General features: G+C 42.3%; 2 protein-coding genes across 2 annotated transcripts; both read right to left on the bottom strand.

The window, feature by feature from the left end:
- Positions 1 to 2,801: 2,801 nt before the first annotated feature.
- LOC142401876 (odorant receptor 131-2-like) lies at positions 2,802 to 3,981 on the bottom strand. The gene has a single exon (XM_075487337.1). It carries the CDS (start codon positions 3,741 to 3,743, stop codon positions 2,802 to 2,804), a length of 942 nt encoding a protein of 313 aa, XP_075343452.1. The 5' UTR covers positions 3,744 to 3,981.
- Positions 3,982 to 11,113: 7,132 nt separating this feature from the next.
- On the bottom strand, positions 11,114 to 12,051 carry LOC142401639 (odorant receptor 131-2-like). Its single transcript, XM_075487105.1, has one exon. It carries the CDS (start codon positions 12,003 to 12,005, stop codon positions 11,163 to 11,165), a length of 843 nt encoding a protein of 280 aa, XP_075343220.1. The 5' UTR covers positions 12,006 to 12,051; the 3' UTR covers positions 11,114 to 11,162.
- Between the last annotated feature and the right edge of the window lie 7,613 nt (positions 12,052 to 19,664).

Raw genomic sequence — 19,664 nt, forward strand, 5'->3', positions numbered from 1 at the left:
AAAGAAGGCACTTTTGCCTCAAATGCCAAAAACTGACCTATTTTGGAGGCCTCATAACTCAGCCATACGACATCACAGAGAGCTCATTCAAAGTTTATGTCACAGGAGACTCTCAACTTTATAGGGTTTGTTCCAGGCATATGCATCAGGATTAAAAATCATTGTCATAAGGACAGAAAAAGAAGGCCCTTTTGCCTCAACTGCCCTATTTTGGAGGCCTCATAACTCAGACCTCATTCAAAGTTTATATGTGACTGGAGACTGTCAACTTTAACTAAACTAAACATTTTTTTTATAGGGCGGGCAGTAGATTGGCACCCATCAAAATTTCTTCAGAAATTTTCTAGTTAGATGGTGTTATTGTGCATGTAAAAGCTCTGCTAGCCAAAAAGTAAAAGGTAGACTCCAAATATAATTATTTCCCACACACTTATTACAGAGACTTGAACATGTTATTGGGATTAAAGGAACTGCATTAGGCTGGTTTAAGTCATATTTGTCTGATAGATTTCAGTTTGTTCTTGTAAATGAAGAATCTTCCTTACACACCAGAGTAAGTCATGGAGTTCCCCAGGGTTCTGTGCTTGGACCGATTCTTTTCACTTTATACATGCTTCCATTAGGTAACATTATTAGACAGCATGGCATAAATTTCCATTGATATGCTGATGATACTCAGCTGTACTTATCTATAAAACCAGATGAACCCAATAGGTTGGTCAAACTACAAGCATGTCTTAAAGATATAAAGACCTGGATGACTCAGAACTGTCTGCTTCTAAATTCAGACAAAACTGAAGTCGTTATCTTTGGACCTGAGCGTTTCAGGGAGAAATTGTCTAGCTATATAGTTACTCTAGATGGTATTTCCTTGGCTTCTAGTTCTACAGTGAGGAACCTTGGAGTTATTTTTGACCAGAATTTATCATTTGACTCGCATATAAAACAGGTTTCTAGGACTGCCTTCTTTCATCTTCGTAATATTGTTAAAATCAGGAACATCTTGTCTCAGAGTGATGCAGAAAAACTAGTCCATGCATATGTTACTTCAAGATTGGACTACTGTAATTCTTTATTTATGGGCTGTCCCACATATTCTCTGAAAAGCCTTCAGTTGATCCAAAATGCTGCAGCCAGAGTTTTGATGAGAACTAACAGGAGAGATCATATTTCTCCAGTTTTAGCTTCTCTTCATTGGCTCCCTGTTAAATTCAGAATAGAATTTAAGATTCTTCTCCTTACATATAAAGCTCTTAATGACCGAGCTCCATCATATCTTAAAGATCTCATTGTAAGATATTTTCCTAACAGATCACTTCGTTCCGAAACTGCAGGTTTACTTGAGGTTCCCAGAGTTTCTAAAAGTAGAATGGGAGGCAGAGCCTTCAGTTATCAGGCCCCTCTATTGTGGAATAAGCTGCCAGTAAATGTCCGGGAAGCAGACACCCTTTCCACTTTTAAGACCAGGCTTAAAAATTTCCTTTTTTATAAAGCTTATAGTTAGGTCTGTTGAATCTGATAGTGTGTCTGCTAGTGTGTCTTGTTCTGCCTCCACCTCTGGCACCCTCTATACTTTCATTACCCCCTACCCGAACCAGGGTTTGAATCCCATTCCCGCTTATCTTACCTCTTTTATTTCTCCCCCTACCCGAACCAGGGTTTGCATCCCCACCCCGCTGTGACTGGTGTGCAGTTGGTGAGAGTGAGTTGTATGGCTTTGTTTTTGCTGGTATTTTTAGTGAATATAGGACTGTTTAGGTGAATTTGTCTGCGTATCTGCTAGTGTGTCTTGTCCTGCCTCCACCTCTGGCACCTTCTATACTTTCATTACCCCCTACCCGAACCAGGGTTTGAATCCCATTCCCGCTTATCTTACCTCTTTTATTTCTCCCCCTACCCGAACCAGGGTTTGCATCCCCACCCCGCTGTGACTGGTGTGCAGTTGGTGAGAGGCTGAGGTAGTTTGTGGCTGTAAAAAGATGGTTGTTGTGGTGTGAGGAGCAGATCTATATAGGGAGTATAGGGAATTACTTACTGAGTCTGGTCCTTTATTTATTTATTTTTTCGTTAGCACAAGTTTCTTGTGTTTACCTTGAATAGGGATGGCTCAGGTAATCCTGAAACATCCCATAGTTAAGCTACTATAGGCCTAGACTGCTGGGGGGACTCATCTGTCACACCTTTCCTCACTTTACTCTCTTTATGTATATGTGATATTATTGTGGTCATTAACTTGTGTTTCCCTGTTCCAACAGATATCCTTTGAATGGTGTTACAGTGCCGCCGCCGCCTATATTAGACGTATTGGTATGTGTTAAGCATTACAAATGCTTTGTTAGTGTTTGGAAAATGTAATGGCTTTTGTTAAAGACATTAATACTCAAATTCCTGTTGTTTTGCTGATGACAAAAAATGTGCTGGACACAAACAAAATGTCCTACTCGGGCACAAAAAATTGCAAAATATTAGGATGAATACAAAGATTTTGGTTTAATATATTTTTCTATTGAACCGGGTTGATATATTGTATATTTGCCCAATTTGACCAAGGCTTTGTTATAACTGAGTTTTACCATTCTAGTATTCTAAAACTGAGATATTTTTGGAAAAATAAAAAGTGTTCAGTACTTAACCTTTTATTTTTCAACTTTTGAAGAAACTACAATCATGAAATAAAGACCATTTCAGAGTTGAAGTTGCTTTTATTGGAAATGAATGCTTTTGAAAATAATATCACCACGAAATGTCACCTCAGGCTTGAGGGGTAAATTGATGCAAATGTTTCTCAAAGTCATAACGGGTTAAGGGGAAACTTTCGGCTTTACTGAGATAACTGAAAGTTTAATTTGACAGCATAGATTGTACATGAGGACAGGTCTGATGGTCTGATCTCTGAGGCCATAGATCAGTGCACTCAAACACCTGGGAAGAATGATAAAAAACACATAAAAAAAGTTCTGGATGCGTATAAGTACACTAAAGAGAACAAGTTTTGAGACGGCAAATAGTAATGGGTTATGTATCGTTGAGGAGATACTGAAGCCCAGCTGCACCAGATGCATCAGCAGTGTGTTACGAGCCTTAAGAGCTGAAGCTTTGTCTGTGGAGGCTGACCTGGCTGCTATAATTACAACAATATAGGTGGAGGTGATTGTTATACCAGCAGAAACTAACAGAAAATAAGTGTAAACTCTGTCATAATCGTAATATAGTGGTGTAAGAAACATGGAAGCTGATTTACATAAGGTGTTCATCTGCAGAGTTTCTAGTTCTTCGAAGGGAAATTCTAACAGCAAAAGAATCTGAATGACAACATTTAGTAAACAAATGGCCCAAACCACAATAACAGCCACTGCTGTGTTTCTGATGGTGATGATGGAAGCGTGCCTCAGAGGGTAGCACACTGCTACACATCTCTCCAAAGACATCACCACCAGTATCAGAGGAGAGACTGGATTTGTTAGGTTACCAATCATTTGGAAAACACCACATACAGGATATGTCAGAAATATTCTAGAGAAAGACAATATGTACATCAACTGACTCAGTGTCAGCTGAACGGTGTCTGCAAAGAGGAGGTTATAAAGAAGAATGTAGCGGCAAGTTTCACGAAACACTGGTTTACTCCTCAAAGTGTACAACATGGTCCCATTAATGAAGAGGAATATACAGCATGGAACTGTAGCCAAAGTGATATACAACACTCTTTCTGGCCACCCTAGTCCAACAGTTGTGTTGGACATCTCATAGAAAACATTTAAGAAATCAGAAATATCAATATGTTCATCTCACTGGACGACAAAAACCCTACAAATCCACTTTAGTCTGCTTTGTAAACACTGTCTCTTACTTAGTTACATCCAAAGCATAAACTCCTTCATTTACATGTCAGTGTATCAGCAGGCTGGAGTCTGTGTTTGCTTTGAGAAAGGCTGCTCTGGTTTACCTGCTATCACATTTCACATATCAGCTTTGTCCAAGTCTAGGTTCAGGTTGAGCATAGTTAACAGTTCAGGAACAGGAAATTTGATCTATTCTTAGATTAGTTGACAATGTTGTTGATAAAAACTAAATGAGCACTGGGTTAATTTGATCTGATCGTGCAGTTCAGCACTGATGATAGTTAGATAAACACATACATTGAAGAGAAAAGTGAAAATATAAACGATCCATCTGTTGACCTGTTGACTGAAACATTAAAGAATCACTGATTTAGTTTGTGTCCCTAAAACACTTTAGATGCAACACACTTGAACACACATTGTTAAAAACTTAAAATCATACAAAGACTCTTCACCTGTGAAGATAGGTGTCAGGTCAGTTTCATTGTGGGCAAAGCTGGTCTGCTTGGTTTACTTGACCCAATGTTTAATTTATGAGCTCTTTCCTGGCAACCTGATCACATGATGCATCATGTGAACATGGTTACCAGATCACCGATGGGTCATGAAATCTCTCCTCCAGTTAGTAACTACTTCAGTCAGTCCAAAAACTGACTAATGGGCATAATTGTATTCAAATTATGAAATATTTACTCTTTTAATTGTATTAATTACTGACTTTACAAAGTACCAAAACAACAGCTTAAAGTTCATGCTTATTTACAAAACACAACAATATTGGGAGAATAAGAATGTTTTTTCTTCAGATAAGAATACATTTATATGACCTTAAAGGGGTCATATTGGGCTTTCTGAGGTTTCATGTCTTCAAGTGAGTGAGATGGTGTTATTGTGCATGTAAAAGCTCTGCTAGCCAAAAAGTAAAAGGTAGACTCCAAATATAATTATTTCCCACACTGTACATCACAAACAAAAGAATAATATATACTCTATCTGATCTAACCCCTTTTCCGTTGCACTAAGTTATATTCAAAATCACCCAAAGCCAAGTTTGTTCAGCCCTAAAACAGTTAGATCTGAGTCCCGAAACTCAAGTTAAGGCATCAACATGCTATGATGTAGGGGTGCGCGATCTGACGATATAAAATCGTGACTGGCGAGGAAGAGTGGAGAATCGCAGGCGATCTACCAAATTAGAGAAACCGTATAGATCGCCTTTGCCAATCAGCGCAATGATTTATTTTTTCTTAATGCTGGTTCCCGCCGATGCGGCAGACGTAGGGCGTCCTTAACCTAACCGACCAATCATAGCAAACTGAGCGTCGTGACACTTTCTTACACACCTCCATGTTGTGTTTGTAAAAACTTAGAAAACGCATGGACAGCCATGGCTGAAAGCCAAGCCGACGAGGTGGTGAAGAAGAGGAAATCCACCTATGTAATTTGGAATTGGTTCGGGTTTTCTTCTACCCTAACCCACTGCTGCTGGTCCACATCAGGAATGGGAACAGCAGCAGCGGCACCATCCACAGCACATCCATAGCGGCGCACGGGAGAAACTCACGGCCAGCAGCAGCACTCTGGGTCGGATGAGGAAACCGCTAGCTCGTAAGCCAACTACGGTGCAAGAGAAAAGGGATGCACCGCGACCCTGACAAACATTACACAGTTGAAAAGTATTCCTTTAGGGCGCTCTGGTGATGGCAGTGCGTGACTGTGGCTGCAGTAAATGAACATGCAGCGTTGCTCATCTGTTGCTAAATGGCATCATGAGGTGGAGTCAAGTCGTCATCAGTGGTTCGTTTTTCTATTTCCGGTTGCTTCACTCTCACTGTGTCAGATGTCATTAATTAGATCATTATTTTTCATCTTGAATTGGGTTACAGTTGAATTACAATGTGTTGATTGCCAAATTCTTTCTTTTACTCCTTAGCTCTTCTGTGGTTCAGCATGTCGACTTAACTCTACTGTAATTGGTCTTTTTTTTTTTTTTTGGATGGAAGATCGTGATAAAAAAATCGAAATCGTGATTTTATGCAAAAAAATCGTGATACAACATTTTTTCCATATCGCCCACCCCTATGTTACCATGTCAGGAGGGATACATCATCATCCCTACCAACAAAGAATGGGTACCATGTTCTGTTACAAAGCCCTAATCAACCTCATGTAAAGGTAACATAGTCCTAGTCATAGTCCTGTTAATGTTTTTGATTTCACAGTTTAAGTTTTGTAATCCAGGCTTGAGGCGGCTGACCGGAGCTGTGGCCGTAAGGTGGTCGGTGCCTGCCGTAGCGGCCAGCTGGTGGACACCAGTGGTGAGGGAAGCCGTCAAGCTGAAAAAGGAGTCCCATTGGGCCTTTTTGGCCAGTGGGACTCTGGAAGCAGTTGATGGGTACCGACAGGCCAAGCAGAACGCAGCTGAGACTGTTGCTGAGGCAAAAACTCGTGCTTGGGAGGAGTTCTGTGGGCCATGGAGATCGACTTACAGACAGCCTCGAAGAGATTCTGGTCCACCATCCGGCGACTCAGAGGAGGGAAGCGGTGCACCGTCAACGCCGTTTATGGTAAGGACGGGGCTCTTCTGACCTAAATTGGGGACTTTGTGAGTCAGTGGAGGGAATACTTCGAGGGCCTCCTCAATCCTACCGATACGCCTTCTGATGAGGAAGCAGAGTCGGAGAGCACGGATGTGGGGCCTCCCATTTCTGGGGCTGAGGTTGCCGAGGTGGTCAAATAGCCCCTCAGTGGCAAGGCCCTGGGGGTGGGTCTGCCCGGAGTTTCTCAAGACTCTGGATGTTGTGGGGCTGTCTTGGTTGACACGCCTCTGCAGCATCGCGTGGACATCGGGGGCAGTGCCTCTGGACTGGCAGATCGGGGTGGTGGTCCCCCTCTTTAAAAAGGGGGACCGGAGGGTGTGTTCCAACTATAGGGGGATCACACTCCTCAGCCTCCCTGGTAAGGTCTATTCGGGGAGAGGAGGATCCGTCTGAAAGTCGAACCTCGGATCCAAGAGGTGCAGTGTGGTTTTTGTCCTGGCCGTGGAACAGTGGACCAGCTTTACACCCTCAGCAGGATCCTGGAGAGTACATGGAAGTTCACCCAACCCGTCTACATGTGTTTTGTGGACTTGGAGAAGACGTTCGACTGTTTCCCTCGGGGAGTCCTGTCGGGGATGCTCCAGGAGGATGGAGTGCCGGACCCCTTGATATGGGCTGCCCTTTGTCACAGATTCTGTTCATAATTTTTATGGACAGAATTTCTAGGTGCAGCCAGGGCATGGAGGGGGTTCGTTTTGGTCACCTCAGAATCGGGTCTCTGCTTTTTGCGGATGATGTGGTTCTGTTAGCATCGCCGGAACCTTCAGCTCTCACTGGAGCGCAACTGAGTGCGAAGCGGCTGGGATGAGAATCAGCACCTCCAAATCCGAGACCGTGGTCCTCAGCCGGAAAAGGGTAGAATGCTCTCTCCGGGTTGCGAATGAGATCCTTCCCCAAGTGGAGGAGTTGAAGTATCTCGGGGTCTTGTTCACGAGTGAGGGACGAATGGAGCAGGAGGTTGACAGACGGATCGGTGCGGCGTCTGCAGTGATGCAGGCTCTGCACCGGCCCGTCGTGGTGAAGAAGGAGCTGAGCCAGAAGGCGAAGCTCTCGATTTACCGGTCAATCTATGTTCCTACCCTCACCTATGGTCACGAGCTGTGGGTAGTGACCGAAAGAACGAGATTGCGAATACAAGCGGCCGAAATGAGTTTCCTCCGCAGGGTGTCTGGGCTTTCCCTTAGAGATAGGGTGAGAAGCTCGGTCATCCAGGAGGGGCTCGTGCCCCAATGAGTCTGGGAGCTATGTTGCCCGGGGTGGTCTGATCCTCGGCTACTGAAGCTGCTTCTTGGGACGTGGAACGTCACCTCTCTGCTGAGGAAGGAGCCTGAGCTGGTGCGCGAGGCTGAGCGGTTCCGGCTAGATATAGTCGGACTCACCTCGATGCGGTGGAATGGTGGCTCGGAGTAGAGCTGCTGCTCCTCCGCATCGAGAGGAGTCAGATGAGGTGGCTCGGGCATCTGGTTAGGATGCCTCCTGGACGCCTTCCTGGTGAGGTGTTCCGGGCCCGTCCCACTGGGAGGAGACCCCGGGAAAGACCCAGGACACGTTAGAGAGACTATGTTTCTCGGCTGGCCTGGTAACGCCTCGGAGTCCCCTCGGAAGAGCTGGAGGAAGTGGCCGGGGACAGGGACGTCTGGGTTTCTCTGCTCAAGCTGCTGCCCCCGCGACCCGATTCCCGGAGAAGTGAAAGATGATGGATGGATGGATGGATATTTACCTTTTATTACAGCCCATATGTAACCTAATAATGTTAAATCCACTACAGTACTGCACATAGTTACGAAAGTGAAAGTAGCAGACAAAGCCTTTCCTTGGTTGGGTCAGGATATTTAGTTCTGGGGATGTCTGACCCTTTCTCCTGATCTAGCTTTTCTTGAAAATTCCATTTTGAAAATTGCTTTAAAAGTATATCTGCGACCAAATCAATGTCTTCTCTGTTCATCTGTTCAAGAAGCAGCTATCAAATCATGAAAATGCTTTGGCATGTGCACGTCGACAAATGACCTCTCTCTGACCATCCAATCAATGGACGTAAAGATGTTGAGGTGATTGTACGCTGAAGGATGGCGTCAGTGTCAGCAACTCGAAATCTGATCGATTAAAGCCAATGAGTCTGATTGGTTAAAGCCAGTTAAATTGGCATTGATTTGAAGTTTTAGGTGCCTGCTGTCACGCCCATGGGATTTTCCCCATGTTTTTAGTTTTGTATATTATCATGTTTTAGGTTGTTTCATGTCTTGGTTTTTGAGTTCATGTTTAGTCAGGTTTTTCCATTGTTTTTTCACTCACTCAGCTCATTAGTTTCACTCACTTCACCTGTGTTTTCCCCATCAGCTGCACTCATTCACAATTTGTCAAGTATTTATTCCACAGATTAGTTTTTTTTGATAGCCGGCTCAGCCGCGCTTTGTTTTGACCTTTGTTTTTTAATTAATAAATCAACTTTGATTTTTACATCTCTGAGTCTGCATCCGTGTCCTATATCCCCACCCAAACCTGACAGAAGGATCTGGCCTAACCATGGACGCGGCGGACTCCGACCATTTTTAGGACCTATATGAGGAGTTGTGGCGCTGTTTGGAGCGGGACTCCACGTCGTGTGAGAAACTGCGGGTGGCTGGTGAGTTCCTGGATTTTCTTTTGAAGAGGCGGAGGCTCTGGGGGTGGACTGATGGCCTGGAGGACGCATGGATCCATGCCAGGACTGTGCAGCGCACTGCCTCGCTGGACATTTTCGGCTTGGAGCCAGAAGAGGTAGCTGCGCTGTACAGCTCCTACCCCACCTCTCCTACACCACAGCCCCAGGACACAAGAAAGCCTGAGTTAGCCTTAGCCATGGAGTCCAGAGACCTAGCCTTAGCCACGGAGTCCAGAGACCCCGAGCTGGCCCCAGCCACAGAGTCCGTAGAGCCCGAGTTAGCCACAGCCACGGAGGCCGAGTTAGCCACAGAGACCATAAAGCCCGAGCTGGCCCCCACAGAGCCCATGGGGCCCCGGTCAGGGGACCCACAGTTTCGAGCCCCTCCCTCCCACCCTCAGACTTTTGGGATGTCTGGGATCCATCCCTTAAGGTCCGTCCGCCAGCCAGATGGTTTCCGGCTTCTCCTCCTTCCGCCCGCCAGACCGCCTCCAGCCGCCACGTCGCCGGAAGTCTGGCCGCCCGCCAGACCGTCTCCTCTGTCACACCCATGGGATTTTCCCCATGTTTTTAGTTTTGTGTTTTATCATGTTTTAGGTTGTTTCATGTCTTGGTTTTTGAGTTCATGTTTAGTCGGTTTTTTCCATTGTTTTTTCCCTCACTCAGCTCATTAGTTCATTAGATCACTCACTTCACCTGTGTTTTCCACATGAGCTGCACTCATTCACAATTACCCAGTTCCCTATTTAGTTCCCAGGCTCCCCTGTTTCTTGGCCAGATTCTACCCGTCAATATCCCTCATGCCATGCCACGACCCTACTTCCAAGCTAAGTATTTTTCCATGTCACGTCAAGTCTTTTTGTTTTGTTTTGTCAAGTATTTATTCCACAGTTTAGGTTTTTTTGATATCCGGCTCAGCTGCGCTCTGTTTTGACCTTTGTTTTTGAATGAATAAATCAACTTTGCTTTTTACATCTCTGAGTCCGCAACCGTGTCCTACCTCCCCACCCAAACCTGACACCTGACACCTGCACTGTTGATTCTGATAGCCTGAAGGCAGATTTCTTTGAGATAACAACACAAGATGAATTAAAAATTATTCTATAAAAGCTATAACATAAACTGACTGGAATAAACAATACTGGAACCAGCACAACCAAGAAAAATGTATGAAATGAAGAAAATAAAGTATCTGGAGTCATTTTATAAATATTCATGAAAAAAAATACAGATTAGTTCCATCCATAAACTCAACAGTCTCACAGAAGATTGTGAAATTGTTCAAAACTATAATCTATTAAACTGTCTCCTGGGACATAAAAGTCCAAATTAATTTTGTGCTTGTGGATATGAAAATAAATACAAAGAGGAATACACTTTTCGGCCATTTTATAAAATCATAACAACAGAAATATTTATCATATCACACTGACACTTTTAGATTATTTGGTGATGAAGCTACACAGGAGATCTTAGTTTTTGTTTTTTATTCACGTATTAGGTTATCCGTCAGAGATGCTCTTCGGTCAGGATTAGACATGAAGAACTATGTAGTTGAATTTAGATATTTAGGAATTATTGGTACATGCTAAGCATTATAAATACTTTGTTAGGGTTTGGAAAATGTACTGGCTTTTGTTAAAGACAATATTGTACAGCATGAAAATCTATTTTTTCTGGCTGACAGTATGACAAATTCCTTACCAAAAAATGTGCTGGACACAAACAAAATGTAATAAAAATAATAAAATATTAGGATGAATACAAAGATTTTGGTTTAATACATTTTTCTGTTGAACCGGGTTGATATATTGTATATTTGCTCAATTTGACCAAGGCTTTGTTTTAATTGAGTTTTACCGTTCCAGTATTCTAAAACTGAGATATTTATGGAAAAATAAAAAGTGTTCAGTACTTAACCTTTTATTTTTCAACTTTTGAAGAAACTACAATCATGAAATAAAGACCATTTCAGAGTTGAATTAGCTTTTATTGGAAATGAATGCTTTTGAAAATAATATCACCTTGAAATGTCACCTCAGGCTTGAGGGGTAAATTGATGCAAATGTTCATAACGGGTTAAGGGGAAACTTTCGGCTTTCCTGATATAACTGAAAGTTTAATTTGACAGCATAGATTGTACATGAGGACAGGTCTGATGGTCTGATCTCTGAGGCCATAGATCAGTGCACTCAAACACCTGGGAAGAATGATAAAAAACACATAAAAAAAGTTCTGGATGCGTATTAGTACACTAAAGAGAACAAGTTTTGAGACAGCAAATAGTAATGGGTTATGTATCGTTGAGGAGATACTGAAGCCCAGCTGCACCAGATGCATCAGCAGTGTGTTACGAGCCTTAAGAGCTGAAGCTTTGTCTGTGGAGGCTGACCTGGCTGCTATAATTACAACAATATAGGTGGAGGTGATTATCAGACCAGCACAAATAAACAGAAAACAAGTATAAGCTTCCTCATAATCGTAATATAGTGGTGAAAGCAACATGACAGCTGTATTACATAAGGTTTTCATCTGCAAAGTTTCTAGATCTTCAAAGGGAAATTCTAACAGCAAAAGAATCTGAATGACAACATTTAGTAAACAAATGGCCCAAACCACAATAACAGCCATTGCTGTGTTTCTGATGGTGATGATGGAAGCGTGCCTCAGAGGGTAGCACACTGCTACACATCTCTCCAAAGACATCACCACCAGTATCAGAGGAGAGACTGGATTTGTTAGGTTACCAAGCATGAGGAAAACACCACATCCAGGATATGTCAGAAATATTCTACAGATAGACAATATGTACATCAACTGACTCAATACAAGCTGAACGGTGTCTGCAAAGAGGAGGTTATAAAGAAGAATGTAGCGGCAAGTTTCACGAAACACTGGTTTACTCCTCAAAGTGTACAACATGGTCCCATTAATGAAGAGGAATATACAGCATGGAACTGTAGTCAGAGTGGTATACAACACTCTCTCCAGGAACACCAGCCCAACAGTTGTGTTGGACATCTCACAGAAAACATTTAAGGAATCAGAAATATCAATATGTTCATCTCACTGGACGACAAAAACCCTACAAATCCACTTTAGTCTGCTTTGTAAACACTGTCTCTTACTTAGTTACATCCAAAGCATAAACTCCTTCATTTACATGTCAGTGTATCAGCAGGCTGGAGTCTGTGTTTGCTTTGAGAAAGGCTGCTCTGGTTTACCTGCTATCACATTTCACATATCAGCTTTGTCCAAGTCTAGGTTCAGGTTAAGCATAGTTAGCAGTTCAGGAACAGGATATTTGATCAATTCTTAGATTAGTTGACAATGTTGTTGATAAAAACGAGATGAGCACTGAGTTAATTTGATCTGATCGTGCAGTTCAGCACTGATGATAGTTAGATAAACACATACATTGAAGAAAAAAGTGAAAATATAAACGATCCATCTGTTGGCTGAAACACTAAAGAATCACTGATTTAGTTTATGTCCCTAAAACACTTTAGATGCAACACATTGTTAAAAACTTAAAATCATACAAAGACTCTTCACCTGTGAAGATAGGTGTCAGGTCAGCTCCTGTTTCCTTGTGGGCAAAGCTGGTCTGCTTGGTTTACTTGACCCAACATTTAATTTATGAGCTCTTTCCTGGCAACCTGATCCCATGATGCATCATGTGAACATGGTTACCAGATCACTGATGGGTCATGAAATCTCTCCTCCAGTTAGTTACTGCTTCAGTCAGTCTTTTGAATAAAACATGTTCTAGTTCATGCTACATTTCACATTTTGTCATTTTTATCAATTACTGACGAAAGTGAAAAATAAATGGGTATAATTATTTTCAAATTTTTAAAGATTTTAATAGTGTTATTAATTACTGGCTTTCCAAATTACATAAACAACAGCTCAAAGTTAAAATTGTATCTACAGTAACAGTCAAAATGTCAAAAAATGAAGGGAATGAGATTCTTTTATTCAGATGCATATAGAATTTTTGTCACATGAAGTGTTTTGTTTGTTTTCCATGTCTTTCAGAGTTAGATGGTGTTATTGTACATGTTAAAGCTCTTCAAGCTAAATAATACAAAGTAAAAATTAAGTAAAGGCAGTAAAAAGACTTCAAACATAACTAGAAAGCTGCAAGCAGCTGTATGCGGGACCGACATGTGCGCACGTTGGGGCATGCGCTGGACGTCGTAGACGCGCAGCTCTGCCCACACGCACGATACCCTCTGCGTACGTATGAGCACATAATAACCCCAATGCGGAAGGGTTTTTGAAAATTTCTAGGGGGCGCCACTGAGCCATTTATTTCCGCCAACACACAATACCCTTTACATATGTACGAGGTTGTCAGGGTGGACGTGTATGCCAAGTTTCATGACCTTGCGATGATGATAAGGCTTTCAAACGACAAACGCCATCACACGATTTTCACTGCCTGGCCCAGGCCACGCCCTTTGAGGTTTGAAAACGTTTTCCATGACTTTTCCCCCCATGTCCTAAGAGTAACCTGGCCAAGTTTGACGTCTGTAGCATTAAATCTGTAGGAGGAGTTCGATCAAATGCAAGGCGTGGAATCGGGCAAAAGTGGCACCAAAACGCACCTTCCATCCAAAATGGCCACCTTCCTGTGGACGTGGGACCATGGCGGCATGTGACTTTTTTGTGTGTCTGGGCACGATGAATAAGTGTACCGAATTTCGTTGTCCCACGCAAAACTAACCCCATTACATAAGCAGTCTTAGAACAGAGCAAGCTAACAAGGCGTTTCCCCGGTAACAGGAGCAGGTGCGGCTTGTCTGTGTTAGACAGAGAGCAAACTGACATATGTACGCACACTATGTAACCCTCCTGGGGTCCATTTCACAAAGCAGGTTCAACCAACTCTGAGTAAGTTCACCTTGAGTTTAGCGCGTGCACCACAACTTTAAAAAGCCAGCATCAATGGAGCCCCGATTCGACGAGTCACCTTGGCAACGGGGAAGAGGAGGGGCTACGTTTTTCACCAACCTCAAATTGGAAATCTTAATGCGCTCATACGGCGAGTTTCAATATGTTTTTAGAAATAAGTGCAACACCGCTGCAGCAGCAAAAGTGTAAGATTAAAGTCCTTTGCAATCACAATAATATTACAGGGAAACTGCTTGAATTAATTTATTTCATTTAGGTGCAATCCCGCAGGGGAGAAGCGCTCTTGGCAGCAGTTTGAGATGAAATATAAAAACATTGTTCAAACAGGTGAGACCTCGGCATGGAGGTACCTCATTTTGATCATGTTTTACACTGTAAAATAAATATTAAGTGGCTATTTGACTGTGCAGTTATTTTATTCCCAACATAATGCTGTTTTCACACACGTCTTCTCATCTATACCATCCATCCATCCATTATCTATACACCGCTGAATCCGTCAGTCGGGTCGCGGGGGGGCTGGAGCCTATCCCAGCGGTCAATGGGCAAGAGGCGGGGTACACTCTGGACAGGCCGCCAGTCCATCACAGGGCCACATAGAGACAAACGAGACAAACAACCATACACACTCACAGTCACTCCGAAGGACAATTTAGAGTCACCATCTATATCATGTTCTGTTAAATAATTAAGCCTATTTAAACTAACACAGACTTCTACTGAGCCAACAGAAAGAAGGCAGATGCCCGTAAAACGGGTGGTGCCCAGCACCGCCACCTCTAACTGGGCAGTGGCTGAGGGAATCCCCAGAGGGAATCCACCCCCAAGACACGAGTGCCTTTATAAAATATAATAGGCCTTTATATGTCTTTTTTAAGCCTATTCATATAAAAATTTATTTGTCTTTTATGTCTTTTTTTTCATTTGTCCCAACACATTCTGATGGTGCCGCTCAAAAAGATAATTGTCTGTAAATGCAAAAATCTATGCGCGGTCTGATAACCATCTCCGACGAATATTTATTTCTCTGCGCAATAATGCTGCACCTTCATCCACGGGATCGTTGTCAAAAGGACATGTTCGTGAAAAACGTTGCCTCCTACTGTGCCTAATGGACTTATAGAAGTAGAAGAACTCGCTCTGCTGACTGAATGAATGAGGAAATCAAATGGCGTGTGTGGCTGAAAGAGGGCGGAGACAGAAAGAAACTCAAGGTTTCTTGAATAAAACCTGGTCCCGACCAGGTTAGGTTCAGAGAGTCTGTTACTCCGGTAACTGACCGTGAGGTTATGTTACCTCTCTTTGTGTAACAGGCTAGAGTTACCCCACTTTCTCGGGGTTGAGTTACCTCCCTTTGTGAAACAGAAAACTCAGGGTTTCCCTCATTTCAGGGTTAACCTACTCAGAGTTTTCACTAAACCTGCTACGTGAAACGGACCTCTGGTTCCAGCTTTATCAGCGAGGCCAGAGTGAGCAGGAGAGGAGGAGGGGTGGCAGTCTTATTTAATGAATCATTTCAATGGAAGCAGTTATCTCCTGGAAGTTTTCAGTCCTTTGAATATCTGGCTGTACAGCTGAAGGCCTCATCCAGAGTCCTGTTTCTGAATGTTTACAGGCCTCCCAAATACTGGGCAGACTTTTTTGATAACCTCAATGAACTGCTCTCTATGATCTGTGTTGATTTTGACTGTGTAATTATTGTTGGTGATTTTAACATCCATGTGGACAACCCTCAGGACAAAGGGACTAAAGACCTGAGTAACACTCTGGACAACTTTGGGCTGACTCAGCATGTAACAGAGGCCACGCACAATAGGGGCCACACTCTAGACTTACTGATCTCTGAGGGTCTGAGCATTTCAAAGGTTACTGTGTCTGATATGGGCCTGTCTGATCATTCCTGTGTTTTCTTTGAGAGTACGATTTCACTGCACACAAATGTCTCAACAGCAGTGATCTCAAAACGGTGTATAACTGAAAAGAGTAGTGAGATCTTTAACCAGGTCTTCTCTTTAACACCTGCCTTGTCCGGGGGTTCAGTCAATGAGCTCGTCAGTAGCTTCAATGCTAAAATGTTAAATGTTATGGATGCTATTGCTCCCATTAAGGTGAAGGTTATCTCTGGAAGGAAGAAGTCTCCATGGCGAAATTCCACACTGGTGAAAAATGGGAAAAGAGAGTGTCGGAAAGCTGAGCGCAGATGGAGAAAAACAAATCTCCAGGTTCATTATAATATCTATAAAGAGAAACTTCACTCTTATAATTTACAACTAAGGAATGCAAGAAAGTCCTACTTCTCTGACATCATCACCAAAAACAGTCCTAATGCTCGGGCCTTATTTGCTACAGTTGACAGGCTAACAAACCCTCCTGTGTTAGTGGCAACTGAACTTCATTTCACCATGGCCTGCAATGACTTTGCCAAATTCTTCACAGACAAAATCCAAAATATTAGACAAGCAGTTGGTACATCAGCAGCAGGTTCAGCATATGAACCGTCTCCACCGAAAACCCGTTTAAACACCATGACTCAGTTCCAACCCATTAACAGCAAAGACCTGGAGGACATCTTACGTCAGCTGAACTCGTCCTCTTGCTGTTTAGACATCCTGCCAACAGCTTTTTTCAAAAGGGTCTCAAAGATTTTGGAGTCAGACCTGTTACTGATTGTGAACTTGTCTTTAATGTCGGGTGTGTTTCCAGAGCCACTAAAAACAGCTGTAATCAAACCTCTGCTGAAAAAGGACAATCTTGACAAGACACAAATGAACAACTACAGGCCCATCTCAAATCTCCCATTTTTAAGTACGATCATTGAAAAAGCGTTTTTTTCAACAGCTTAATTACTTTTTAAAACAAAATAACTGCTATGACACCTTCCAGTCAGGTTTTAGACAGCACCACAGCACTGAGACTGCTCTGACCAAAGTGTTTAATGTCTGAATACAGACGGTGGAAAAATGTCAGTCTTAGTTTTACTAGATCACAGTGCTGCATTTGATACAGTTGACCACAATATATTACTGAAACGACTGGAAAACTGGGCGGGTCTTTCCGGAACTGTACTAAACTGGTTCAAAACATACTTGGAGAACAGGAAGTACTTTGTGTCAATAGGTAACTTTACATCTGAGCACACAAGAATCACATGTGGAGTTCCCCAAGGTTCCATCCTGGGACCTCTTCTGTTTAACATCTACATGCTCCCACTGGCACAGATTATAAAAAACAACAGAATAAACTACCATAGCTATGCAGATGACACGCTGATATATATTACAATGTCACCAGGTGACCGAGGCCCTGTACAGGCTCTTGGTAAATGCATTGAGGAGATTAATGACTGGATGTGCCACAACTTTCTCCAGCTAAACAAAAACAAAACTGAAGTAATTGTCTTTGGAGCCAAAGAGAAACGATTACAGGTCACCACAGAACTTCAATCTATACACCTAGAACTACCAACCAGGCCAGAAATCTGGGTGTAGTGATGGACTCAGACCTAAATTTGGAAAAACACATTAAGGCAGTAACAAAGTCAGCCTACTATCACCTTAAGAATATATCAAGGTTAAAGAATCTGATGTGTCAGCAGGACCTGGAAAAACTAGTCCATGCATTCATCTTTAGTAGACTTGATTACTGTAACAGCATCTTTACAGGTCTACCTAAAGAGTCAGTTAGACAACTGCAGCTCATTCAGAACTCTGCTTCTCGAGTCCTCACTAAGACCAAAAAAGTGGACCACATCAGTCCAGCTCTGAGGTCTTTACACTGGCTGCCGGTCCATCAGAGGATAGACTTTAAAGTTCTGATGCTGCTCTATAAAGCTCTGAATGGTCTAGGACCAAAATACATCAGTGACCTCCTGACCCAGTGTGAACCTTCCAGACCCCTCAGGTCATCTGGATCCGGTCTTCTATCACTTCCCAGAGTCAGAACCAGACATGGAGAAGCTGCATTCAGCTTCTATGCTCCACATGTCTGGAACAAACTCCCAGAAAGCCTCAGATCAGCTGAAACACTCAGTGTGTTTAAGTCCAGGTTGAAGACACACCTATTTTCAGCTGCGTTTGAATAAAGCTTGAAACTTAATCACATTTTAACTACTGATTTTATATTGTTCTTATTTCTTTATTTTTGTTTCCAATTTAAATCATGGTTTTTATTTCTCTGATTTAATCTATTTTTTTATTTTTATTATTTTCTTATTTCTTTTTAATGCCTTCTTGTGATTTTATATAGCTGTGAAGCACTTTGAATTGCACTGTGTATGAATTGTGCTCTATAAATAAAATTGGATTGCCTTGTCTTGCCTATGGCTTCTTAAATTTAGATTAATTTGGACTGCACTCGACTGTCTCGAACAAACGGTCGGTGTTCGAAAAGTAAATGCCGTATCCGAATAAATTTTTAACCGTCAGCGCCCCAAGAGATAGCAGAAGCCAGCGGTGTATTTTTCATTTGGCTACTGTGTGGCACGTTTTTTATGGCAGTTTTAAAATAATTTTTCACCTGAATTTTATGATTTTAGGCGTTTATAATGGAAATGGAGAGGCGAGCTCTGGGCTCAGAGGCAATTTGTGATAAATCTGTGTGGCAGAGCTCAATGAGTGTGACTTTGTGTGAAAGAGGACAAAAATGCCTACATTTTGAAGTAAAATTTGTCCAGATCGGGCAGATATTTCGGACATGAGAGACATTTGTTTGAGGAATTGGTGCAGTCTCAAATTTAGAGTGAGCAGTAGAGTGGGAGAGACACCTGAGCTGAGATGTCGTCTCCCTAAAACGTAAACTGCCGTTGTGTCAAAGCTGTATAATATATATACAAACCCTTTGGTTCAGTTAAAGCTGAGAGTCTCCTGTCACATATAAAGTTTGAATGAAGTCTGTGTTCTGCTTTATGGCTGAGTTATAAGGCCTCTACAATAGGCCTATTTTTTTCATTTCCAATGCATTTTCCCATGCGCAATTTTCCGTCCTTTTCCCATTTTGCCTGAATTCCTTTTGACTAATAAGAGCCAAACGTCATTGCAGACCATTCCCGATCGATACGCACGCAGCGGTGTGCTTTTTATGTCGGTCGGACCAACCGTCCGGATATTGGACGACCGACTCTAACCACTGAGCCACGGCCGAATTTGTGTCCCGGAACATAAACTCCTAATTGATTTTGTGCTTCTGCACATACAAAAAAAAAATACCTCCTGTCACCTATACCAGGAATTTTATATCTTCCATTTGGATGGAGGCTCTGCTTTCACAGAGTTTTACTGTATTTTTACAAGTATTTTAAAACTGAGATATTTTACGGAAAAAGAAATAGAATCCAGTATAACCTATTATTTTTTTACTTTTAAAGGATCAAAAATCATGAAATAAAGACCATTTGAGAGGTGAAACATTCAGCTTTTATTGTACATAATAGCTTTTTCCTTCATTATATATATATATATATATATTTGTATGTCTGGAAATTATTGATGCAATGTGTCACTCCAGGCTTGAAAGGTAAACTGACCTATATGTTGCTTCAGGTCATAAATGGTTAAGGGGAAACTTTCGGCTTTCCTGAGATACCAGAAAGCTTCATTCGACAGCATAGATTGTACATGAGGACAGGTCTGATGGTCTGATCTCTGAGGCCATAGATCAGTGCAC

This window comes from Odontesthes bonariensis, chromosome 16 (genome assembly GCF_027942865.1).
Source record: "Odontesthes bonariensis isolate fOdoBon6 chromosome 16, fOdoBon6.hap1, whole genome shotgun sequence".
NCBI lineage: Eukaryota > Metazoa > Chordata > Actinopteri > Atheriniformes > Atherinopsidae > Odontesthes > Odontesthes bonariensis.